We start from the raw sequence: 26401 nt of genomic DNA, 5'->3' as shown, positions 1-26401 counted from the left end.
GGGGGGGAGGGGGCAGGGGAGCCGGTCACACTGACCTATCCAGTTAACTCCTGGTATTTTTCAGTACCATGAACACCAAAAACGCCTTCAGTCAGCCCAAAATCTGCATCGGTTCAAGCAACATCCTGAATCACAGCCTGGATTTCAACTTCACCTCCCAGGAGCTCCTGAGCAGGGGGTCAAAAGAAGTCACCGACCCCCTCACCCTTCTGATCAATCTCCAAAAGTTCACTTTGGGGAGTTTTCCCACACAATACCCAGTGTTTAAATTTAAAATACCACCAACAGATTCCTACGCTCCCCACACAAGCTTTTCCAAACCGCCCTCCCCAATTCAATAGCCAAGAAAATAATTCTCATATATTCACCGTTAATTCCCGTGTCTCATGACACTGCCCTAAAAAGAAAGGATATTTTTACTGCCATAAAAAACCCACCCACGTATTAATCACAGTCATCAAATACTTTTAAGTTCGCATCCCCTAAGCCCCGACTGTCCCAAGGAGCAGATAAAACCCTTCCTTGGCCACCACCCTGCCCAGCTGAAGTTGTTGAGAGGCTGACGTATGAGCTGACAGAGATCCACGGGGTGATGCGGGTACGATCCGGTAAGCGGAGAAGGCTGGAATTATTCAAGAGCTTACAGTAGTGTGAAGGGAGGGCGATGAGAGAAACCTGATTTTAGGGAAGGACAAACAGCCCAAGGGCCAGGCCGAGCACAGCCCCGGCCTGGTCCTTCCATGGGGTGACCATGTGGGAAAATCAAGTTTACTATGACTTCACCAACACTTTATAAACACAGTTAGAAACAGGAAAAGAAAAGAAAAGAAAAGAAAAGAAAAGAAAAGAAAAGAAAAGAAAAGAAAAGAAAAGTTTAGTGTGAGGAAGAGGAGGCTGAGGGGAGACCTCATCACTCTCTACAACTACGTGAAAGGACACTGTAGAGAGGTTGGTGCTGGTCTCTTCTCACAGGTAATTAGTGACAGAACGAGAGGGAACGGCTTCAAGCTCCAACAGGGGAGGTTTAGATTGAACATTAGGAAGGAATTTTTCACCCAAAGAGTGGTCGGGCATTGGAACAGGCTGCCCAGGGAGGGGGTGGAGTCCCCATCCCTGGCTGTGTTTAAGGGCCGTTTAGATGCAGTGCTGAGGGACATGGTGTAGGGGAGGACTTTGTAGAGTAGGGGAGATGGTTGGACTCGATGATCCCAAGGGTCTCTTCCAACCTCAATGATTCTGTGATTCTATGAATGCCAGCTTTGGCCAAGCAGAGGCTGGAGACGAGCCATCCAGCCGGGTGTGGGATCCTTCTGTCCTACCATCACACTGTACACTTATTTTAGAGGAATTAAGTGCCACGTGGTAATGGAGGAGAGCGCTGAGACAGCAGCCCAGCTCTGCTCTCGCTCTCTGCCTGGTGTCACTCGGGGGGTTTATCTCCAGCCACGTGGGATGAGGACAGCGAGCTGCCTCACCTGCACCCATCAGTACTCGCTGGCCTCCCCGCGCCTGACCAAATTAGTCCGGGCAGAGGGAAACCAGAGCTCCTTCAGTTACACGCGAGAGGGAACAGCAAAGTCTCCATCTCATACTTGGTTTGGGGATAGCTTGTGCTGTTTCTTAAAAATAGAAATGAAAATTAGACCCGTGAAAATGGCACCCGGGTGCACAGCTCGAGCCAGCCAGCAGGCAAGCTAAAAACGCTTTCCTATCTTTATTTCAAGAGAACTGCTGGGGGAAAAGACTCTTTTCATCCACCCCAAAACAGTCTCCTGTATTTGCAGAGTTACCCTGACTCCCAGCCCTACACCCCGCAGCAGGGAGCAGTGAGGGGACACTGATGGCTGCAGGAGCACGAGGGAAGGCAGAACCTCAGCTTACACTTGGGCAAGTTTTATTTCCAGCAGGGACTCAAGAGTAGCTCATCTTTAAAACATTTCCAGAAAGAGGTCAGGCTTCTTTTTATTATTTGTTTTTAATTCACCAATTCCACGCTAACACACTGCTCCTTTTTGGAGGCAAGGAGAGAAGGACTCCAAAGGACCTCAAGAGTACCAGGAAGCAAGGACACCCCCTTCCCTCTCCTGGGTGCTCCTGGCCTGGAGCCGAAGAGCTGCTCCATGTGTGAGGCTGTCCCAGTGCTCATCACCTGGAGACACCTCGGAAGCGGGTGCCTGGAGCACAGCCATCTCCTTGCCAGACATGCCACCTCCACCAGAAGTGGAGGTGCCAGACATGCCACCTCCCCCACGTCCCTGAGTGCCAGCAGGGAATGCCAAGCCATGAATGGAGACCACCATGAGGATGCTCTCCATCTGGGCAGGCAGCCTTAGACACAACCTTGCTTCTCTGTCCTCATCCACCCACTGCAATGCTCTCCCAGTCTTCTGGCCTTCTGGAGCCATTGATGCTCCCTCCTTGTGGGCACAGATCCATATGGCTGCTTGCCACCCTTTGTGCCCACTGGCCAAGCCGGCCCTAAAGCATCGACCTGGGCCCTGCAGAGCAGCCCTGGGAAGCACCCAGGGTTTGAGGAAACAACTCAGAAGAGTCCCCACGTGAGCAGACCTGAAGGACTGGGCTCCCCAGTTTAAGAAGGACAGGGGACTCCTGGAGAGGGTACAGCAGAGGGCTACAAAGAGGATGGGAGGCCTGAAGCATCTCTCTTAGGAGGAGAGGCTCAGGGACTTGGGTCTTTTTAGTCTGGAGAAGAGAAGGCTGAGGGGGGATCTGATCAACGCCTATAAATACTTAAAGGGTGGTTGTCAGGAGGATGTGGCCAGTCTTTTTTCAGTGGTGCCAGGTGACAGGACAAGAGGAAATGGACACAAACTTGAATATAAGAAGTTCCACCTAAACATAAGGGGGAACTTCTTTCCTGTGAGGGTGGCAGAGCCCTGGAAGAGGCCAGAGAGGTGGTGGAGTCTCCTTCTCTGGAGACGTTCAAACCCCCTGGACATGTTCCTGTGCAACCTGCTCTGGGTGACCCTGCTTTGGTAGGGGGTTTGTCTGGATGATCTCCAGAGGTCCCTTCCAACCCCACAGCATTCTGTGATTCTGTCACCCAGGGACAACTTCAGGGAACCCAGAACCTCGTCCCTCCCTTGTAAACACCCACCCCAGGGCTCTCACGGGGAAACAACACTAGGATTTTCATTTTGATTCAAGCAAAACAGTCAAACCTAATGCACGTTCATTCTTTACCTTAATTAAAAGACCTCTAATTGGGTCCAAACACCATCAGCCAGGTGAACACTGAAGGGTGAAGTAATTCACCGATGTCCTCAGCTCTAACACCAGCGCACAAGGGGTCAGCGTCCATTTACAGAGTCTTATCCCCTCGGACCAGACCAGACAAGTCTGGGAAAACGAGAGTTGGGTTTTCCTCTCCCATCCGCTCCCTGGCCGGGAGCACAGCATCACCCCGCAAAGAGCTGAGTCAGCACAAGGGTGAGATGGTGCAGGAACCAGCACCCGCACCCAGAGTCAGCGCCTTCCTCACCCCGGCAGCACAGCCCGACCTCGCTGGAGCTGGGGACTCAGCACGGCCACAGCCCCAAGGCAGGAAGTCTTGGCATTTGTTGCTTTTGTGTAGAGACACAAACCAGAATGACCCAGCGTGACCCTGGGGGCAGCACCACCAACATCCTCCTGACGATGGGTTGGGGCTCAGCCGGCAGCTGCGTCCCCCCCAACCAGTCAAGGTGAAGGCACCAGCCTCTCCCACACCTTCTCCCTTTTCCAAACACCCTCCCAGGTACAGGGCTCGTGTCCCGCTCCGGGACAAGTGATGTCTGCAGGACCAAGAGCTGTCACACCCAGCTCACTACAGCCGTGACCTGGCACGAGGTCTCACTCATGCCTAGAAACTTCCGTCTCCTCCCCGGTCTCCCGTCGCCCCCATCAGCACTGACCCGCTCCAGAGCTGCCGTAGCGAGGGACAGAGGGTTCACAACACTTGGTGTAATTAAATCCGTAGATGCTATTGCCCCGGAACACAGCGTACTCAAACAATCATGGGAAATGAGTAAGTGGCTCATGCACTAATCAACTTCTGTATGACCTTGTGGGACGGCTAATTATACAGACCACATCAGCCCGGGACTGGGGGTTTATTCTCCTGCAAACGGGACCGCTGGTGCTCTTAACACCATGTTAAGGACAGACTCTGCCCAGCCCTGGAGCAGGGCAGCGAGATGCTGCAGCAGCACTGAGCCAAAGCCACCCCAGGCTGCACACAAACCCCTCGCTACCTGCCTTCCCCGCTCTCATCTCCACACATCCACCTCCCAAAAATATATTGGGGGCGTTTTATGAAGCAAGGTTTTCATTTTAAGCAGAGCATTACAAAAATCAAGCGTTCGCTACATCATTTCTCTTGTCTCAGGTCTGATTTCCAGCATTCAAGATAAGATCTGAGATGGGCGTATTTTAGGACAGAGGAGACGGCAGCTTTTCAAGAAATTCACGTGTTTTGTTTTCCGCAACGTGAAGTCATGCTTCTTTGTGGAAGAAACCCAAATGTTAATCCCAGAAGAGTTATGAACATTGAAATATTTCTAAAATATTCGAGTTGTTAAGCAACTCACCCACCCATTACGCAATGGCACAGTAAAAATGCCCCTCTTGGGAAGAGCTGCAGAAGAGGGATGGGGCTCCGACAGCTTTGCAGAACCCAGTTACCCCAAACGTACACCAGTAAATACCACAGCGTAGTGTTTGTAGGGGGAGAAGGGGAAATACACACGGAGGGAGACAGCTCAGCTAAATGTGTGTCATTCATCTATCAAACTACCCTAAACTCCAGGAGAATAGGAAAGGCACTTTGTTGTGAGCCCATGTCCCCTGTGGTGCCACTCACGCTGCATTCGGTGCCTCTCATGGCATCCCCTGTCCCCATGGACCAGCCCGCAGTCCCCAGCAGACAGGCACATACATCCTGATATAAGAAGCATCATAAAATCACTTTTATCAGCTCTCTACAATTTACAGTCATTACCAAGGGCTCTAAAGACCTGCTCAGCGCTGCACGACCCGCTGAGATGACGGTTGGTGCTCATGGTGGTGTCTAAACCCCTCTGTGCCTCCGCAAAACTGCCAGCTATTTTTAATTGCGTATGAAATCATATCTGCCAGGGTTTCTGCACAATTGAGCAAGCCCAGAAGAGGAGGTTTACAAGGAGGCATTAAAGAGGACCCAGTTGCACGTTGGCACACTCGGACGCGCTCTACCTGACTGGTTGTTCCTCATGCGGATGGCTTTGGCCTTGGCCAGCTCCAGGGCCGTCACCCAGCGTTGCCTCTCCACCTCCGAGTTGGCCTTCAAGTGATACGTCCTCCCCCCGTTGGAAAGCACGATGTTACAAGAGTCCTCCGTGTCGATGTGAGCCGTGGAGAGGTTGATGGTCCCGCGACACGTGTGGGCCATTTCTGCCTGTGTCCTGCACGGGAACAGAGAAAAAGGAGCATTACTGACCCCACACCCAGGCTGTCCCCAAACCACCACCCACGCACCCCCCACGGAGACATCCCCAGCAGGCAGCAAGCCCGATGAAGCCACCAAAGCCAGACAAGCTGCTCAAAGAGGAAATTAAAGGACAGGGCTGCAGCATTTGGATCGAGCTTGATCCCTTGTAAGACCACCACCCCCAGCTTTTAAGCTGCTGGTTTCACGTCCTGCTGCACCCATTGCTTCTGGCTGCCCTAAAACGACAATGACCAATGGCACATCTCATTCACATCGCTTGTCTCATTCGCATTGCTGCCTTCTGCCTTCTCCCCATGATCCCACCTCCAGCATCCAGTATTTTGTGGCTCTTTATAGCCCCTCCCTTCAATCTTTTGCCTAGGTGTGAGAAGGTCTTGCATGCAAAGATCCAACTCTAACCATTCCATGATTTTATGATCTCCATTTGTAAAGCAACGGACTGGTGAGGCCCCATCTGGAGCACTGGGTCCAGTTCTGGGCTCCCCAGCTCAAGAAGGACAGGGAACTGCTGGAGAGGGAACAGCTGGACCCGTTCCAGTGCAACCTGCTCTGGGTGGACCTGCTCTGGCAGGGGGTTGGACTGGATGATCTCCAGAGGTCCCTTCCAACCACGACCACTCTGTGATTTTGTGACCCCTCCATCACCCCCAATAGCTGCTGCTCTCTCCATCATGAACCTATCTCCACGTCTTCAGACATTCTTAGCTCTCCATGGGCTTTAAGATTTATCAGAACTGAAAGGATCACTTAATTTTTTTATTTATTAGTTTTTCTCTCCCCTCACCAGCGGCATCACACTGGCTGAGAGCTGCCTTCACGCACAGGGAGACACTTCATCTTTCCAGAGCACGGAAGATGTGGAAGAACCTCATAGGAACCAACAGCCACTTCTTACCACAGTGTTTTCAGAAGGAACTAAAGTCACTTTGAAAAAAAAAAAAAAAAGGCACAAAACTAGGTTTTTCCAGGCACTTGGTCACAGAGATAAATGCTTGAGGAGTTCCAAACTGCCTCTACACCCACTGCTGCATTGCAGACGTCGAAAATAGCTCTGAGCACTGAGCCAGCAACTCCTCAAGGTTTCCCACCAGCCCAGCAGCACAGCCACAGCATCACCGACCCCGTACAAACCCCCAGCATTGGGACAAGCTCAGCAGCCACCGGCCTCCAAGCCCCACTCCCACCCCAGGGGCTGCCTGCTCTCCCATCTGGGGGGCACAGAGGCTGAAACCCCCATGTGCCTCCAGCCAGGAGGGGCTGGGCAGCACCTGGAAGCCAGGACCTTCAAGCAGGATGTTTTCCTTGATCCTTGTTGCATTTTTCCATCTCTTACCACTCATCTTTTGTTTTGTCTATCCCCTTTTCCCATCCCGCTCAGCTCTGCTGCAGACCCTCCCCTCCTCATCTTTTGTTTTGTCTATCCCCTTTTCCTATCCCGCTCAGCTCCACTGCAGACCCTCCCCTCGATCATAGAATCACAGACTGGTTTGGGTTGGAAGGGACCTTAAAGCCCCCCCAGTGCCACCCCCTGCCCTGGGCAGGGACACCTCCCACCACACCAGGTTGCTCCAAGCCCCCTCCAACCTGCCCTTGAACCCCTCCAGGGATGGGGCAGCCACAGCTTCTCGGGGCAACCTGGGCCAGGCTCTCACCACCCTCACAAACTTCTTCCTGTTTTGAAGCAAAAAACTTCTTCCTGAAAATCCTCATTCCTCACCCACCTTGACACCCTTCCCACTGCCCATCCATCCCCAGAAAACAGGACTACAATAAACACACCTGTCATTAGGCCACTTCTGGGTCCACAAACATTCCACGTTTGCCCCCCAGCACCCACGAAGCACTTGCCACCTTGCATTTACCCTGCACAGAAAGGTGGGATCCTTCTTGGCTTGTCCATCCTACAAACCTCATTGAAGGGTTGACACAGAACAGGCATCACTAACACTTAGAAAATTCAGTTCCTCTGTGTTTTCCCCCCTCCTGCTGCTGGCTATCACCTCCCATGGCACAGTTTCATCTTGCCCAGCACCTTCACCATTTTCACCCCCGCAAGCAGTCAAAGGTTCCAGGAGAGTTTTAAAGACCCTAAATCCCCCTAAACCCAGGTGACCACCCTGGGCAAAGAGTTGGGAGCAGGATGGTGCTCTCACAGGATACATGACCCTCGGGTACTTTTAAACACCTCTTGTCCAAGTCATTTCCACAGCCTGACCCTTTTCCTGACATTAAAACATGCTGGAATTGGGTAAACGTCAGACAATCATTGGAAGGATTTTGCTGGTATTTCAGCACATTACTACACAGTTACTCATTGAGTAATTCCTCCTGCAGCAGCAGGAAGAATCTCAGTCATTTGTAGGAATTACTGGCTTCTTCCCTTTCCCCCCAAGCCCAGCAGCACAGTCCTCACCCAGGAATGTCCCTCCAGGTCCATCATTCATCAGTTCCTGTTTGAAACGCCCTGGGGGTAGAGAGGGAACCAAGAGGGTTGGTGGCAGAACAGGGTCTGGTCCCACCACAGCCCATCATCACCCTCGGTGTCCTAAGGAGCAGCTCCACCCACAGTCACAGGCAGCTGCCAGGAGCACCCTGCGTGAGGACGAGAGGTTGAGCTCCCGGAACCATTCACCAAGTAATGGGGAGCACAAGGTTTGTGAAGAACTGGTGCTCCTCAGGCACCCAACTGTTCTTTGAAGAAGCTCAACCTCGTTACTTGAAGTATTTTCCCAACAGTGCACAAGGATGGGGGAAAACACACTTCTTTCCAACCGGCTTTGAAGGTCTCAAGGCTATTTCCCACCTGATAAAGCCCCTAACACTGACAAGAGCTCACCCCAGGGACACGAGGCTGCTTCATGCTGCAGGAGCAGAAAGTCATCCTTGCTCACAGCCTCCCACCACCAGTTACACCGCTCTGCCTCAAGCCCCATCTCTCTCTCCACCATTCTGCTTTTTCTCCACTTCCTCCTTGTTTCTTTACCCTGTCTTTTTGCTCCTAAAACAGGGCACCCCCAGGCCAAGAAGATGACATTCCCCCTCACCTGAGCTGAAGGTGCTGGGTAGATGTCTCTGCTGACCCTCACATGGCCATGCCAAGTCTCTCCCTCTGACCCCATCCCTCTCTTTACACAGAATCCTTCCCATCATCACTGAGCTCCACATCCCATCAGGGCACTCCCATTGACTCTCAATCCCAGGTCACTCACGACACCTCCAGAAACACAATGAGCTCCAAAAGTGATCACTGGCCACAACTTTTCCAAGATTTCAAAGCCAAATGCCATCTTTAAAGCCAGAAGCTGAACAAGCCACCAGCTGCTGAGCACTGGAAGCTTTCGTGAAGGCATGCACCACCAGCTGGGCAAGTATGAGACTATTCCCACATGCCAGGAGCATCTCTGCTTGTTCCTGAAGAGCTGGAGGCAGTTTGCACGTTGTGTCCTTCTCCGTGACCACGAGCACGGCGACAGTCCCACCACAGCACACGGGCAGAGTACAGCCAATCTCTGATTACCTACATGGTCCACACCTGTAAAAGCCACCATGAGCTGGCCATGGGCTTCCTAAACCTTCTGGCCCTGCTCCACACACTGATGCAGCGGCAGCGCAAGACCTCAGATCTCGCTCCCCAAGGAACACAGCACCAGGCAGAGCCTCGGGGTCTCTTGAAGGAGGTTTTAGAGTTGTTTTCAGAAAGATGGAGTTCGTTATTGTGCAATGCCAAGCCCAAACCCAGGCTGGGCAGAGAACGGCTAGAGAGCAGCCCTGAGGAGAAGGACTTGGGGGTGCTGGTGGGTGAGAAGCTCCACACACCCCTCAACGTGCGCTGGAGCCCAGAAACCCCCCGCCCCCTGGGCTGCATCCCCAGCCCCGTGGGCAGCAGGGCCAGGGGGGGATTCTGCCCCTCTGCTCCGCTCTGGGGAGACACCCCCCAGTGCTGCCTCCAGCTCTGGGGCCACCACCAGCAGAAGGACATGGAGCTGTTGGAGCGGGGCCAGAGGAGGCCCCGGAGATGCTGGGAGGGCTGGAGCCCCTCTGCTGGGAGGGGGGGCTGAGAGAGTTGGGGGGGTTCAGCCTGGAGAAGAGAAGGCTCCGGGGAGACCTTGGAGCCCCTTCCAGTCCCTCAAGGGGCTCCAGGAGAGATGGGGAGGGACTCTGGATGAGGGAGGGGAGCCCTAGGAGGAGGGGGAAGGGTTTGACCCTGCAAGAGGGGAGATGGAGCTGAGCTGTGGGGAAGAACTTGTTTGGTGTGAGGGTGGTGAGAGCCTGGCCCAGGTTGCCCCGAGAAGCTGTGGCTGCCCCATCCCTGGAGGGGTTCAAGGGCAGGTTGGAGGGGGCTTGGAGCAACCTGGTGTGGTGGGAGGTGTCCCTGCCCAGGACAGGGGGTGGCACTGGGGGGGCTTTAAGGTCTCTTTCAACCCAAACCATCCTGTGATTCTATCATTATGGGATGGAGATACAGTCCTCACCAGGTGAGAACAGGCAGCAAGCCAGAGAGACTCTCACTACCAACCCTACTGCTGGGGTTACGTGTCAGGCAGAAGAAGCCATTCTGGCTGAACACGAACTCAAATCCCCAAATCCCACAGCCCCAGCTATGGTGTTCCCAGGACTTCTCCCACCTGCTCAGCCCTGACGCTCTTTTGCAGAACAGATTTAACCTGGGGACACATCCCAACAGGAACAAAAGCCCCTCGGTACCTCCTGAGCTCTTGGGCTTCATGTCTCACAGCACCACAGATTAAGTCCAAACCCTGGGTACCATGTGGTGACATTTGCTTGGAGGGGGGGTGAATTTGGCTCCAAATGAACTCAAGCACTGATTTTCATTCCCAAAGTCACCCTCCTCGTGACGCAGCCCGTTCTGACATGTTCCCAGTGGAGATCACTTCCCACTGTGAGAGAACTACGAAAAGGATTTTACTCTTCTGCACAAAACAAAGGTCTCCAAGGTGACTTCACTAAATCAATTTAAGCTCTATTAAACAGCCTCGCTCTCCCACCCAGGAAAACTCCTTCCATAGTGGTTTTTGTCCTGTAAGCTGCCTCCCCGTGCCAATCGGCGTGGGAAATGGATGCCCATCCATCAGCACCCACACAGGAGGCAGGTCCTGCCCCAGCCCAGCAGCAGGCGACCTCCTCTCTCCACACACAGGGAAAGCACAAGAGGTGCCCTTCAGAGGCACTCCTGGTCGGATGGATCTGCTTATCCACCCTCACAGCCCGGCTATTGCATAACCCCAGCCCAGCAGATTTGCCCACTTCTTGACTTTCTGCAGTACCCTGAGGGCTGTGGGTACGGGGGAGCACAGGGGCAGGAGAGCCCACCTGAGGGTAAACGTGGACACAGAGCACACGGAGGTGGGTGCTGCCGAGTATCCGGGATTTTTCTCCCTGTTCCCTCAAAGCTATCGATGGGACTGGCCTTCAGAGAGACAAAACTAAACCTTATGGCTTATTCCCAAAGGCACTCTTGTGGGAACGGTGCTGCTCATTGATACGTTAGGATCATCAGAAAGGAGATTTCTTACTACCAAAGTACAAAGAGAGTTTATCATGATGCCAGCAGGTCCCTATTTCAGGTGCCAAACCTGCTCTGGACACAGGGGTCCCAGTTCCTGCACGCTTTTTGTCACAGCCATAAAAAGATGCTGCTCTGAATACAGTCACATTGACTTTTCTTTATTTCGACAGCACGTAGGACACAGTAATAGACATTTCAGATCGGCACCACGGCTCAGGGACCCTACTCACAAGTGCAGCAAAGCTCTTCTATCACAGCGATTTGCAGAATGTTGGATTTTGCAAAAACCTTCCAAGACCTTCTTGTTAAAGTATTATTTGAAGCATTTCTCTCATGTTTTGTTTGTTTGTTTGTTTGTTTTCTGACCGGAAAAGCTGCTCTGAATCCTTTAATTCCACAATTCTACACATACAGAGCTCGATGAGCCAGCTTATGAGCACCAGTCACTTTAAAAGGCCTTCAGCACAGAACTCCCGGAGTCTCCATCCCCGCAGCCTGCCAGATGAGCTCCGTGCCCCCCTGCAATGCAAGAACAGCCATTCATCATTTAAAGATCTGCTTTCCTGTTGGGAAGGAATCCCTGTGCCACCCGAGGCTGTTTGCACACCAGCGCTATGGGAGAGAAAGACATTCCCCCTATTCAGGGACCATAAGAGATCATACTATATTTAAAACAATGAAATTCCTCTGTAAGAGCTCAGAGGACAGATTTATCAACAGAACAAAGAGAAGGTGGCGAAGAAGCAGATAATAAAATGTTTTTCACTTGCCAGCTCCACAGCTCTGGTCTTGGTGATACCACAGCAGCCAAGGGTTCGGCTTTGGATGCGGGTGGGATGTTGCTCACACAGATTTTTTAACTCTAACTGTTGTAACTGCGTGGCTCTGCTCAAAGTTAATGGGACGCAGCAAGCGGTACCCAGCCCTGGCTCATGCCCTGCTCCGAAGCACCACTCTTTTAAAGCAAACACACAATGACGGGTGCTCGGGGAAGTTCTCTATGATTTCCTTTCCACCAGCAAGGCCCAACACCACTTCTGGGCAGTTTCTCTGCCCTAAAACTCGACTTCTCCTTCTCTCACAGTTCAGACGGGATAAGAAGAACCCTGGCAGGGAGAGGAGACTGCTCTGCACAGCACTCCTCTTCTTGGTGGCGAGTGCCATCTCTGCATCTTTTATAGCTCCAGCACCAACACTGAGACCAGAGCAGACACGTCTACAGCCCTGGCAGCTCTAGAGCCACTTGGGCTCAGCCGAGCAGAGAGGTATGACACGGGCTGGGACCTTCACAGACTCACAGACTGGTTTGGATTGTAAGGGACCTTAAAGCCCACCCAGTGCCACCCCCTGCCCTGGGCAGGGACACCTCACACCACACCAGGTTGCTCCAAGCCCCCTCCAACTTGCCCTTGAACCCCTCCAGGGATGGGGCAGCCACAGCTTCTCGGGGCAACCTGGGCCAGGCTCTCACCACCCTCACACCAAACAAGTTCTTCCCCACATCTCAGCTCCATCTCCCCTCATTGTGCCCGTTATGTCTTGTCCTGTCCCTGGGCACCACTGAAAAAAGACCGGCCCCATCCTCCTGACATCCGCCTTTAAGTATTTATAGGCATTGATCAGATCCCCCCTCAGCCTTCTCTTCTCCAGACTAAAAAGACCTCAGCCTTTCCTCTGCAGTGATGTCCTAGGTCTCTAATCATCTTTGTAGCCCTAACCCTGGGTTACACCACCACCAGGTGTGTATCCATCCCCCAGGTTTTCTCAGCAAGACGATGAGTATAACCATTTCCATCCTGCTCTATGGAGAAGAGAGCGAGGCAGGAGAAACCCACAGAGCAGCAGACAGACTGCAAAGAACACACCCACGAGGCGCTAACCAAGGAGCGAGAGGGAGCCCTGCTCCTGCAGCTGCTCGGGGCTCCCGGCAGCCCCTTCCCTCCTGGGGGGAAGGTAAATCCCCATCATTTGTACCTCTGGAGCAATGGTTTGGAACATCCTGGTCCCGGGGTGTCTCTCTGCTGGGCACTGTGGAGGAGCATCACCCCCTGAAAGCACAGGGGGCTGAGACATGGGCAGGGATCGCTGTGCTCCTGCCCTGCGTGGCGTGGCCAGGGGTGTACGGCTGAAACGGGGCAGGCATTGCTGTAACTACCAGAAAAAACATAAATGCACTTGAAACTTATGTGCCGCCACCCAGCGTGACCTGAACAGGCTGAAGAACTGGGCAGAGAAGAACCTGATGAGGTTCAACAAGGCCAAATGTAGGGTCCTGCACCTGGGGAGAAAGAACCCCAGGCACCAGTATAGGTTAGGGGTGGATCTTCCAGAAACCACTACTGAGGAGAAGGATCTGGGGGTCCTGGTGGATAGCAAACTTCACAGGAGCCAGCAATGTGTCCTTGTCACCAAGAGGCCAATGGGATCCTGGGCTGCGTAGGGAAGAGTGTGGCCAGGAGGTGGAGGGAGGTCATTCTGCCCCTCTGCTCTGCACTGGGGAGGCCACAACTGGAATCCTGCGTCCAGTGCTGGGCTCCCCAGTTCAAGAGAGACAGGGAACTGCTGGAGAGAGTCCAGCGTAGGGCAACAAAGATGATGGAGGGATTGGAGCATCTCCCTGATGAGAAAAGGCTGAGAGAGCTGGGGCTCTTGAGCCTGGAGAAGAGAAGGCTGAGGGGAGACCTTATTCATGCTTATAAGTATCTAAAGGGTGGGTTGAAGGAGGATGGAGCTGGACTCTTTTCAGTGGTTCCCAGTGACAGGACGAGGGGCAACGGGCACAAGCTGGACCATGGGAAGTTCCACTCAAATATAAGGAAAAACTTCTTTGGGGTGAGGGTGGCAGAGCCCTGGAAGAGGCTGCCCAGGGAAGGTGTGGAGTCCCCTTCCCTGGAGATTTTCAAGCCCCACCTGGATGCTCCTGAGTGATGTGCTCTGGGCAGCCCTGCTTTGGCAGGGGAGTTGGACTGGATGATCTCTATGGTCCCTTCCAACTCTGACAATTTCTGTGAAAGCCATGATTTAAACATGGGCACTTTTCTGATGGAGAAGTGGTACCTCACCACAAACCGGGAGGAAACCCAACTATAAATGGCTGGAAAGCACACACACACACCCCAGCTGAGTCTGCTAATTGCTGCTATTTCTATTAATATTTCAAAACAACCCCAGCATTTAATGCAGAAACTGTGCAGAGTTCTCATGCTTTTGTTCATGCAACAAGATTATTTCATTTCCGTTAACCTTGTGCACAACACCAAGACCACTCTCTGGTGGCCACAGCGTAGGTGTTTGACCCCTCTTATCACCCTGCACCTGACTACACTGGGACCAGTCTCCTCCCTGCCTCTGCCTTCTCCACTCACGGCCACCTGGGAACATTCACAAGTTCAGACAAAAACCCACTTTTTTAACTCCTGTGTCCCCAGTGAGAGGCAGAAACCGGGAAGCCTCGCAGCCAACAGCCTCGCTGCTTCTCGTGCCACTGACCTCTCCTGACTCGGAGATGAAGACCTGTTTTTCCTACTGTATCTGTCACGGATTAAGGTGAAACCAGTTTATTCATTTCACTTTCCCATCACACTGGAAAATATCAGATCATTAACCAAGTCAAGGGCACTGCAGCCATAGAAAAATATTTTTTCCCAGCTCTGTAACTGGGAAATGCCCTTCAGAGTAAGCTGCAGAGATTGCTGCTGGCAGAGGCAGGGACAGAGGTTAAGGAAGAGGAAAGAAAATCAGCAGAATTGGGCAATGCAATAGTTGGGGACAGAAAAGAAAAGACACCGACTGGATTTACACACACCCCCGGCTGGCAATAACAGCAACACACTGAAATACTTTCAGCACCGTTGTTTTTTTGTGAAGACGATACAGAAGAATAACCCCGATCCACAAGAGTAATCAGGCTGATCCTTTTCTTAATTAAGTGAGGACCGAAGTTTCTCTCGGGGGATTTTATTTCATTACCAGGAGTGGGTGCGGCACAAACGACGACGCAGCCACGACCCTCCGTGGCACAGAAAAGGACACTGGATTCTCACCCTTCCCATGGGATTGCTCCCCGCTCACATCCCACGGAGCACAACCCCCCTCTGGACAAGGATGGGGATTTCCATGCAGAACTAACTCAGAGTCCAACGAGACGTACCCGGCTGAGGCCGAGCTCTCCGCGGTGACGCCGCAGGCACGGCTGTCACCCGGCACAGGGACAGGAGCCGCATTCCCCATCCAGCCCAGCCAACAAAGGGCTGTTGTGCCACCACAGTGTCCCCAGCGTGGCCCACGCCAGATCCCTCCCTCCTCCTCTGAGCCCGAGCAGCTCATCCACACGAAGATTCAGTGCTCTATTTCACAATCACCATCATCCCATCCTTGGAATGGGAATACTTGACGTATTTCACACAGAGCAGGCCCAGAGCTGGGTGACAGAAACCCGTCACTACACATTTCCCATAAACTGGGATTTTTCACATCCTTTGCTCAGAATAATTAGGGGCATAAAGCCAGCGAAATCTCCACATTTGCTTTTATGCATGAGAAATTCCCCAAAGCACTTTAAAACTAGTTTTATTTGGAGGCAAAAAGCTCACACACCTGAGGTTGGGGGATGTTAAGCACGGACACCAAACCTCCAGGGGTTATGACTCTCAGTCGGTTCAAGGAAAAAGGATTTTTTACAATGACTCAGTTCCAGAACACAAAAAGCCCAAGAGAAAGCAGGCGCGTGGCTGGGGAGGTATTTTCCCAGCTCACAGAGTCAGCAATATCCAGGTTCAGCACATCACACGCTGGTTCAGCACAGCTCTCTCAAACCGCAAGCGCTGCCTGACAAACAGCTCCTGTTTCTTTGTTTCCTTCCTCTTTTTCCCTTCACCAATCCTCCCAAATCACAAACACCGCCCAAACAAGCATATGGTAGTGTTGTACTGAGATTCCTGAAAAAAAAAAAAAAAAGATATGCTTTACTTCTATTTAAAGGCCCATTAATCTGCAACTGGCCGCAGTTGGGATGGGCATGGATTAGTACCGATGAGATTTAAGGGGAAAAGCCTGCAATCCAGGCTGCAATCCTCGCCCGCCGCAGGGATGCTGGCAGCTGGGGCACCCACCGCCTCCGCACACCACGGGACAATTCCTCCCCCAGCAGCTTCCCAAGGTGGCTTCTGGGACAAGGCATTGTCACCAAGCAAGGACTTGGGGGTGACATTACTGCAAACCTCTCCTGTAAATGGCGGGATGCAGTAGAGGAATGGATCTGGATTTCTCACACCTCTCTCCGGTGCTTTCCACTTCAGCCTGGCTGCAGCACCTTCCCCAGGGCAGGGCAAGGAAAAACCCAGGAGACGCTCCTGCTGTGCATCATTTACAAACAGACCTTGTCTCTCTGTGCTTCACGGAGGTGGGGGAAAAAGTCCTACAGGGGAGCTTGGGGAAGGTGATTTGTCAGAAAGACGTTCTCAGCCACGTGGAAGGCGCCGCACTGCTCCCCAAGGCTGTGTGCCATCCAGCTTTTCGGGTTGACGTGGTGCTGGGGGACATGGTTTAGTGATGGTTTTTTTGTCAGAGTTAGGTTGATGGTTGGACTAGATGATCTTGAAGGTCCCTTCCAACCTAGATGATTCTATGATTTAATGCTGAATCTCAGGAGCACGTTTCACCTATGTCGGCACTTTGGGGTCAGAGGCACCTTTAACGTAACACTGAGCCTCTGAAAACCCACTGCTGGTGGAGCTCACAGGTTTAATAGACTGTCAGGTCAAGAAAATCAATTAACACTTCCAAGCTGAAACGTCTCTGGAAACAGCCAGGCTTCCCCCCTCCTGCTTTTCTTAAATAAAGGTGGGGCAGACCTGCTGGCTCCATGGCTGAACCGAGCCGTAGCTCTGCTTCCTCATCAACGGGCCATCTCCTCCCAATATATAATATATCCGAGCAGGGCACCTGAGTACAGGGCCTCGTTTCCTGAAAAAACAGTGGGTAAAGCATATATAAATGCATACAGGTTTAGAGATTCTGTCACTGCTGACATCAGAACCACATCAAAATGCGCAGACCTGCCCCAGCTCCCTGCCCCTCACTCCCCGAAGAGGAGATGTCCTGCTTCTACAGGGCTACCACCACGTCTTCCACCCCAAGTTAAAGGACACACTAAAAGCAATCTATCCGGGTGCCTATTCTTCAGGATTAGCTGGTACAACACATTTATGACTCCCATACACACAGGGCAGGTTTTCTACCCGGAGAACTCAGCAGTGGTCAGCAAGAAAACCAAACGCGAGATACAGTCTGGCAAAAGGACTTGGTGTTGGGGTTTTTTTATGGAAAAAAAATTTTAAAAACCCAAACCAGTTACCAGTAAGCACCCCCACTCCTCCCCCCGTGGCGTGCTATCTCCTCTCCAGCTCCGGAGAGGCTGGAGGTGGCCGTGGCTGATAAGGCTGGCTATCAGCCCTGTGAACTGGGCACCCAGAAAGAGCTCTCCGAGCCACTGGTTTGGGTGAGCGGTTTCAGCTGCTCCCCAGGGTGACCTGTCACCGTGTCCTGTACGGCCAGAGCAGCTCTCCACATTGGCGTGACGCTGTGCAACCCCAGCTCTGCTCAACACAAAATGTTCCTCCAGCCCCCAAAAAGGGCTTTTACTCCTCCCCTACCACCAGGAGCGGAATTAAAGGACATAAAGGAACCCAGCACCAGGAAAGCAAAGCAAAACGATTCTGGTTGGGCAAATATCCTGTTCCTTGGGCAGAAGGAAACCCCGAAAGAACACACCAGAGCTCTAAGGGTCCTGTTTTCAGCAGTCAGCCCACAGCTGACACAGCAGACCGCAAGGAATTGTCCAAAAAAAATCCCAAACACAAGAATTTTCAGCAAAGTCAAAGCAAAGGCACCTGCTGCCATAGGGCAGGGGAAGGCTGGAAGGAGCTGGGACCTGCAAAAGAAACTCCATCTCCTCCAAGGACATCGCTGGTGGCAGTAATGCTACTCGGCACGATGGCAAAAGCTCCTGGGGAACATGGAGAGAGTGGTCCTGAGCACCAAGCACCCCAGGTACCACCCTCAGCGCTCCCTCACATCCGTTTGGAGAGCGCTGGTTTTCACCCAGTTTGGGGTCTTCTCTGCCCAGTTACCTCGATGCAGCTCCCAAAGATAAAGCCTCGGTTCAGGGGTAAGTTCTGGAAACACAAACATGTACGAGAAAGGGCCAAACTACAGCTGGCACACAGATTCCAGACCATCCACCCTGCAGGGATGCTGGCAGCTTCCCAGGAGGCAGCCCAGCATCAGGGAGAAAGAATCTTGTTAGAAACCCCGTTTGCCTCTTCTAAAAACCCCAGATTACCGATTTCGTTACTTTTTCCAAGTAAAAATGCTAAAGATCCAGAGAGGAAAAACCCCACTGAGATTTGTGGGCTGCACTGCTGCCAAGTTTATCTCACCAATTAAATGTTTATGGAAGGCCCGGTCGGGATCCCACCATCCCCACAGAAGTCAGTACAAACCAACCCGGGCGATGCAGGACCTACGTGCTCAGCGGCTCGTTTTTGAGCAAGAACCAACAACAAATGGCCATACCCAAGGTTAATTTGGCAAATGCTCTCACTGCACAAGAACGCTGAGATAAACGCAATAAAGCAGATGAGAGCCACGAGCAGGAATTTTTTCCTTGTTACAGCCTCAGTTTTTACGTTTTTGCTGGTCCTTCAGCCCTTCGGGACTGGTGTTAAATGGTCAGAAGAAAGATCAGCCATAATCAGCTCCTCTTTATATTTTCTCACCACCAGGTCCAAGAGCATAAGAGCCCAGAGGGCATGGCACAGCCAACATTAAGACCCGACTTTTATTCCTATGCCAGCTATGTGTTTTCATACTTACAATATTCAGATTGGTAAAAACATCCTGTTTTTTCAGACTATCAAGTTTTGGGGGGGTATTTGTTCGGAGCAGAAGCCTCACCCAGTCTCTCTGAGATGGAGTGCAGATGGAAGAGCTTGTTTCCAAGAATTCCCCACGGCCGTAAAAAGCTCCCTTAGTCGAGTTACCATCAATGTTAATGTTTTCACTACCAAATAGATCTTCTTCAGAGACACTGCATGAATTACAGCCTGTGACTTCAAACATCTCACTTTAAAGTCATCATGCTTCACACAACGCCAGAATTATAGTGCAGAATTTCTTTCTGTATGAAATACCTGTTACTGATAGATATCTAGATGCAACACCCGCACGGACCTGTTTCCTCCTCAGTTTTGAGGCCTGGGCGCAAGAAGGCAAAGCTAAAGCTTCACTTTTAAAACCAAACTGCACAAAACCCGATGGGACTGTTGCTCCCCAAAAAAAAACACAAAAAAACACACCACACCACAAACCAGCACCCACCACCTAAACACACAACAACCACCACCAAACCAAAAACCATCACCCACCCACACAGCACCCCACCACAAACCAGTAATCTTGGGCACTAGAGCATGCCCTGAAGAACCATGTCTACACGTTTCTTAAATACCTCCAGGGATGGTGACTCCACCACCTCCCTGGGCAGCCCATTCCAATGCTGGATAACCCTTTCAGTAAAGAAATGTTTCCTAATATCCAACCTGAACTTCCCCTGGCGCAACTTGAAGCCATTGCCCCTTGTCCTGACATCTGTAACTTGGGAGAAGAGACCGACCCCCGTCTCTCTACAGCCTCCTTTCAGGTACTTGTACAGAGCAATAAGGTCTCCCTCAGCTTTCGCCCATGTGCTCCTCAGCCCAGCAGCTGCCCTGAGACAGTCGGTGCCCAGTGTGAAGGCTGGTTTCCAGTGGTGTGACCAGCGTGGGTCTGGAGAGCGGGTCACAGTTGCGTTTTCCCACCAAACGCCACAAGTGTCCGCCTCGAGCAGAAGCAGCTGCTCCACGCCAGACAACAGTAGAAACTTCTGGGCCTCCTGCAAGCACCTTGAAGCTTAGCTCCACCAGCAGCATATCCCACTTTTGGCAGCGACAGCCTGTTCTCCCAGCGATCAGCGCACGCAGCTGCCTTTCCGAAGAGGTTCCAGTCACTGGGTATGGAAGTGCTCCCCAAGTCTGAGCTTGAAAACTGAAAGAGACACCTCTGCACACAAGGGACCTCCACAGTCTCCATTACCTACGAAATGGTGAGATTACCCCTCGAGGAAGCACTCCTGAGGAACACAGAGGTCAGTGGCCCAGAGAATAGCGACTTTTTCCATAAGAAGTGATGAAACAGCAGAAAATGCAAGTAGGGAGTGAAAACATGCCTGCAATGTCAGTGCATGGGGCAGTGGGACACAAAGCAAGATCTCTCCCATTCTTTACAACACTACCCAAAACACAAGATTTTGGCAGCTGGCTTTCCAGCTGCTGGAGATGCCAAGAGTTTTATTAAAATAGAAATGAAGCATTAACTGCTTCCTGGCCCGTGATTGGGACCGGCAGATCTCTTGGATCAAAACCCGCAGATGCCCAAGTGACCTTGGCCAACCACATCTGGACAGACTTGACATCTCAGCTTAGCCCACCCCAGGCTGGTCTCTCAGCACCAGTGCCTCTAGACCTCCTCCTGCCATCTTCGGTGCCACCAGCCTCCCAGGTGAACATGAGTGTCAATCAAGCCAATCAAGGATGAAGCACAGAAAAAAGATGCAATGGTTAGAGCAAGGTATTAAATGTAGGGTTTATGTAAATATGTCACAATCAATTTGTATGATATCATATATACTGTATTGCATCATATATATTGTACTATCACAGAACCACATGGGGTTGGAAGGGACCTCCAGAGATCATCCAGTCCAACCCCCTGCCAGAGCAGGGCCACCCAGAGCAGGTTGCACAGGAACGTGTCCAGGTGGGGTTTGAATGTCTCCAGAGAAGGAGACTCCACCACCTCTCTGGGCAGCCTCTTCCAGGGCTCTGCCCCCCTCACAGGAAAGAAGTTCCTCCTCATGTTTAGAGGGAACTTCTTATGTTAAAGTTTGTGCCCGTTTCCTCTTGTCCCATCCCTGGGCAGCACTAAAAAAAAAGACTGTCCCCATCCTCCTGACACTCTCCCTTTAAGTATTTATAAGCCTTGATCAGATCCCCCCTCAGCCTTCTCTTCTCCAGACTAAAAAGACCCAAGTCCCTCAGCCTCTTCTCCTAAGAGAGATGCTCCAGGCCCCTCATCATCTTTGTAGCCCTCTGCTGTCCCCTCTCCAGCAGTTCCCTGTCCTTCTTCAGCAGCAAAGTGTATTATTATATATCATCTATATTGTCTAATTTGTGTAATTTATACAAATTTATACATTTCTATTGTATAATTTGTGACAAATCTCCATAATAAAAAGCACACACCATCTGAGACCACGTTACTATCTTTCCCTTTCCAGATTAAATGCCACAAAGACAGGGGACTGCTGCTGGTGCTGGGGACACCGTGCTCCCTCCAGCCTGCAGGCAGGAACATACAGCCACACAGCACCTATAGGCGCTGTCAGGAATTTATCTTGGGGATCCGAATCGTCCCAACACTCCTCCTTGGATCAGCGTTCGGGGGCTATATGTTTTCTCCAAAAATCCCACAGATATTGACTGTGGGGGACCAGGAAGAGCAGAGTCAAACATATGGCCAAGAGGGAAGGCACTGACCTTCACAGGGGAGGACTTTCACACGCAGACAAGGACGAGTTACAGCTTTAAGCCAGTTTCCCAACTGCTCAAACCCCACTTTAAGTGTTATTTCAGTGTTGCAAGAAAGCTTACATGGCGCAATGAGATGCTTGGAGTTTTTCAATGCAGAAACACTGGAGCTGCTTCAGCGCAGTCAGACCTGCCCTGGGCTCCCACCAGCTCCTCTGGCTGCAGCCAAACTGGGTCCCAGTGTCACAGACAGAGCTTCACAGGAGCCTTCTCCAGGAGAACCAGCTGGAGAAGAAGGAATCATCCCTCTCCTGCATCCGGCAAAGAGCCACAAAGAGCAGCCCCAGCACTTCATTCGGTCACTGCCTTTCCTTTCAGCAGCCGCTTTGGGAAGCCAAAGGACTCCCAAAGAAGCCCCTTGCACATGTACCATGATGGCAAACGAGCAATTAATGAGGAAAGCCCCATTTTGCAGAAGCAGTGGCTTTGCTCAGCCAGGACACTGGCCCCAGACTCCCAGCCCAGGCTGTGGGGCAGCAAAGGGGTTCTGCTGGCAGGACCCAAAGCCCCCATGGCAGGGCCAGGTCCTGGTGCTCCAGAAAGAGCACTGAAAATCCACCGTCCCCGAGTGCCCAAGAGCTCGTGTCCAGCAGTTCCCATCATGGGGACAGGGCTGGGGACAGCTTATTTTTAGTCCTCAGCGACATTCACTTCCGTAGGAGATGCATCAAACACTTACCTTCCCTGCACACCTGCCGCCTCTGCCTCAAAAAATGTCAAAATTAGGCTGCTTGACACAGAACAGAGAGATTCCCGTTTGCTAATTGGGACAATTTAAATAAAGCAAGCAAAGAGCCAACATATACGGGGGTAACAGCCGGTTACTTTGCCAGTGCAGAAAAAATAAGAGTGAAAACAGGAGAAGCAGAGAGATATCTGCTGTGTGGCTGAGGAGCCATCGGTGCATCGACGCACACCCCCCCGGTACGAGACAGGGATAGTAACACCTCCCAAAACAAATATTGACACCTACAGCTCAGCGCCAGGAGGAAACAAGTTCTCTGAAGCTTTTTGACAGCTTTAGGTTTTCTCCAGCCAACAGAAGAGAGATGAGTCTGGTTGCATAGCTTTTAAAGTATAATATACTGAAGACCCAACACTTCTGCAGGAACGTTAAGGCAGGTCCTGTAGAAGAAAAGCCAAACTTGGTCTAAAAGTCTCTGTCTACGCGGATGCCTCCCTCTGGTTCAGCAAACCCAAGGAGGTGCTGGCAGGACAAGGGGTCATATCCCATGTCTTTCCAGCAGCCACGAGGAAGGACACTGAGCCCCGATGGGGTTCAGCTGCTGGAAGGTTTCCCCCAAAGGAGACCAAAACCCTGTGGGGTGGACACAGCGAGCGGCCCTGGGGAGGAGGAAGACCCTGGCAGAGGAAGGCCACCCACCACTTTGCTGTTTTTCAGAGCGTGACTTCACACAGGTGAAAAATCAAGCTGTAGTCATCCTCTCATCCTCCTCCTTTCTTCCCAGGATACACCCACGTGCTTTTATGCATGAAAATTCATTTTTCTTACCTTCTCTGCCCATTTGCATTGCTTTATTCTCATAAGGAGATGCACAAAGAAAAGCAATTCTCTGCCCATTTGCATTGCTTTATTCTCACAAGGAGATAAGGAAATGCACGAAGAAAAGCAGATTTAAACCTTTAATTATTTTTTTTACTATTTATTATTCTACCTTTTTTTTTTAATTCTTTTTTTACTGTTTTACTAGAGGTAAAAAGAAGTGCTGTAACAGGGAATAGATGGCAGGTGGCTGCAGGAAACCTCCCCGTGGTCTCACACCCTCTGCCTCGGAGTCGGCAGCAGTGAAAAAGCAGTGAAATGCTCTTTTCCCAATTAAATGATCTACGTCACATCTTCTTTCTGCTTGGGTATAACACTAAATGAAGCTGTTCAGACGACAACACCTGCACAGGGAAGCAGATTCTTTTTATAGAGATGTGCTGCAGTAGCAGCACTGCCCTTGAGGTTACACCACAGAAGCAAAAAAAGGAGCACTTTGCACCAGCAGCATCACCTGCCTTCGCTCATCTCAGTCACCGCACTCAAACTGGGCAGGGATTTTAGGCATTTCTGCTGGGTTTACATCCCTGGGCTAGAAACTCGCCCTTGCCGCACCGCATGTTTCCACCAGGCTGTTGCCTTTGCTTTCGTCCCGCACAAAGCCAACAAACCTCCCTTTAGCAACTGCAGCAGAAACATTTAGGGCAAAAGGCAGCTTTGCAACACCAAGGCAACGCCACCCCAAAAAGCCCATCGCGTCTCGACCGGTCCCACAGCCCTCGCACCCCGCGCTGTTCCCCTCCCCTCGGCCAGAGGGGAAAACAGGCAGCGGTGCCAGACCCACACTGCAAGATAAACATCAATAATTCACATGCAACTCCTGCATATCCTCTAAAGGCTCCTCCAGTTTCACCTTGGAAAGCCAAGAAGGTTTTTTGATGCAAGACCTGACATGCTGTGGCTTATTTTCCTTAATTTCTTATCTTTTCTTATTAATTTTTTCTTATTTTCTAGCAGGGAATCTCTACTGGTGCAGCAGGAGGGAGGCAGGAGCTCACCTAACACCGCTTTCTCCATCAAGTCATGCACTTCTCAGGCTCCAACCCCAGCGAGACGAGGTGGGACCTGAAGCCCCGTAGACCCTGCTGCCGGCCGCGACGCACGGTATCGATCCCAGCACCAAAGTCTGGTCAACAAACCCTTACCCCGTAGTTTTCCCCAGGCAGGGAAGACGTGTCAAGGAGCTCCTGCTGGCAGCAGGTGGGCTCACTGTACCACACACACCCCACGGGTTACCAGCACTTGGTTATTTGGATATAAAATCAACAGCAGTTCCATAAATAAACCACAACTTGTAAATTAAAAATACACCTCATGGTAACAGTGAAGTTCACTCAGGTGACACATGGGACAAAGGCCTTGCTAGAATTAATTTATTTCCTTTACTAGGCAAATGAGAAACAGCGAAAATATTTAAAGAATGGTGTGTTGAATGCGACACAAAGAGCTAATTCCCTCCATACCCACGACGATGCCCCACTTCAGGGTACCGCCTGTCAGGATTAGAAGCACTTGAACTGGTGACTTTACAAATTCTTCCTTCCTAAAACTACAGAAATTGTAAATCTTCACCACGGAACCACCCCGGACTGAGTTCACACCACAGGAGGTTGAAGATGATGAGGCTGCTACTCCTGTGACAGCCACCCAGTGGGATGCAGGGCACGGCAGCGGTGACAGAGTGTGACACAGAGCCACAGCGAGGAGAGCCACAGTGCCACGCTCCCAGCACTGCGTCACTGCCTGCCTGCAGCATCCCCAGGGATTTCTGCCTGCAGCTCTACCCCGAGGGCAGAATTCTGTCATCACTAAGCCTGTTAGAGGCACGGCGCACTTGGAAACCAAATGCTAAAACCCTGATGAAATCAGTCTCATTCCCACGCATGGGCTTTACGCCATCTCTAAAGGGGGGGTGACAGGTAATACATTAACCTGTAACAGCCCCAAAATGGAGAGTATGGGACACGGGCAGCCAGGGAGACATTTCCTTACCACGCTGCAAAGGCAGCTTAGGGCTGCAGATGGGAAGCAGAACTCAATCCAGCCCAGTAATTCCAGACCTTATCTGTGCTCAGATACGGTGCCGCATCGCCAAAAGGTACTCAGAAGTGACAAGTGGGGGCTTGATGACTACGGGCTGTACGGAGTAAAAAATCAGCTTATTACAGGACAACAAAGGATGACAAAGGATGGGCAACAAAGGACCTCTGCAAGCCAACTTCCCAATTTAAAACTAAACGTCCAAGGGGGTTGCATCCATAGGTTCTCCACTGGAAAGAATTATTCTTTACTGCTCTTCTTGTGGTGAAAAAGAAAGGGATGGGGAGGAAGAGGTAGATGTTCACTCAGGGCATACTCAAAGTTTACCTACATAAAAATCCAGGCTCCTCAGAAAACAGCTGAAGGGCAGCACCACAGCTGGGATGTCCCAGAGACCACACAGGCAAAAATAAACAGGTTAGAAAATAGTAAAATTTCTGTTTTTCAGCTCCCAAGCAAATCCCACTCCTAAAGGGATCAGAAACCCAACCAGGATTTACGTCCCCAAGTGTCCCAGCTAAATACTGTATTTATTACAAGCTTTAACTAATAAAACTATGATATACCAGTAAAGCACAGATTAATCACATCATACATCTCTGATGTGCATTTGTACTGGCTCACCAGTCCTCAGGCTGTCCCAGTGTCAGGCAGAAGCCCTTCCTGCAATTTAGGGGCCAACTTATAACTTTAGAGAATAAAACTGTACTGTTTTTTTGTTAAAAGAAGGTAGTAGCGCCACAAGCAGTGCAGGAATTGAGTGCTGGAAGGGCTGGATGAGTAACACCAGCTTCTTCAAAGCCAAACTCTCAGTACTATTAAAAAGTCAACTTCAGAAGCAGCACGGAGAGATCACATTGTCTGAACTGTGCTGAAAGCACCAGCATCCCCATTCCTCCCCACAACAGCTTCTCAGATTTATAGGGGGCTCCAGGAAAGCTGGGGAGGGACTCTGGATCAGGGAGGGGAGCCACAGGAGGAGGGGGAAGGGTTTGACCCTGCAAGAGGGGAGATGGGGATTAAATGTGGGGAACAACTTCTTTGCTGTGAGGGTGGTGAGAGCCTGGCCCAGGTTGCCCCGAGAAGAGCCCCTTGGA

General features: G+C 51.4%; 1 protein-coding gene across 1 annotated transcript in view; it reads right to left on the bottom strand.

Annotated features, from left to right (window-relative positions):
- Positions 1-26401, bottom strand: part of OSBP2 (oxysterol binding protein 2) — a 159775-nt gene that overhangs the window by 121459 nt on the left and 11915 nt on the right. Inside the window, exon 2 of the mRNA XM_014941485.1 lies at positions 5233-5441. Coding sequence (XP_014796971.1) covers positions 5233-5428 — 196 coding nt within the window. The 5' untranslated portion in view covers positions 5429-5441. The remainder of the gene's footprint in view (positions 1-5232; positions 5442-26401) is intronic.

The sequence above is a fragment of the Calidris pugnax genome, unplaced genomic scaffold (genome assembly GCF_001431845.1).
Source record: "Calidris pugnax isolate Ruff unplaced genomic scaffold, ASM143184v1 scaffold7, whole genome shotgun sequence".
Taxonomy (NCBI): Eukaryota; Metazoa; Chordata; class Aves; order Charadriiformes; family Scolopacidae; genus Calidris; species Calidris pugnax.
Note: the sequence above shows the minus strand (reverse complement) of the source record. Positions and strands in the feature narration are given on the sequence as shown.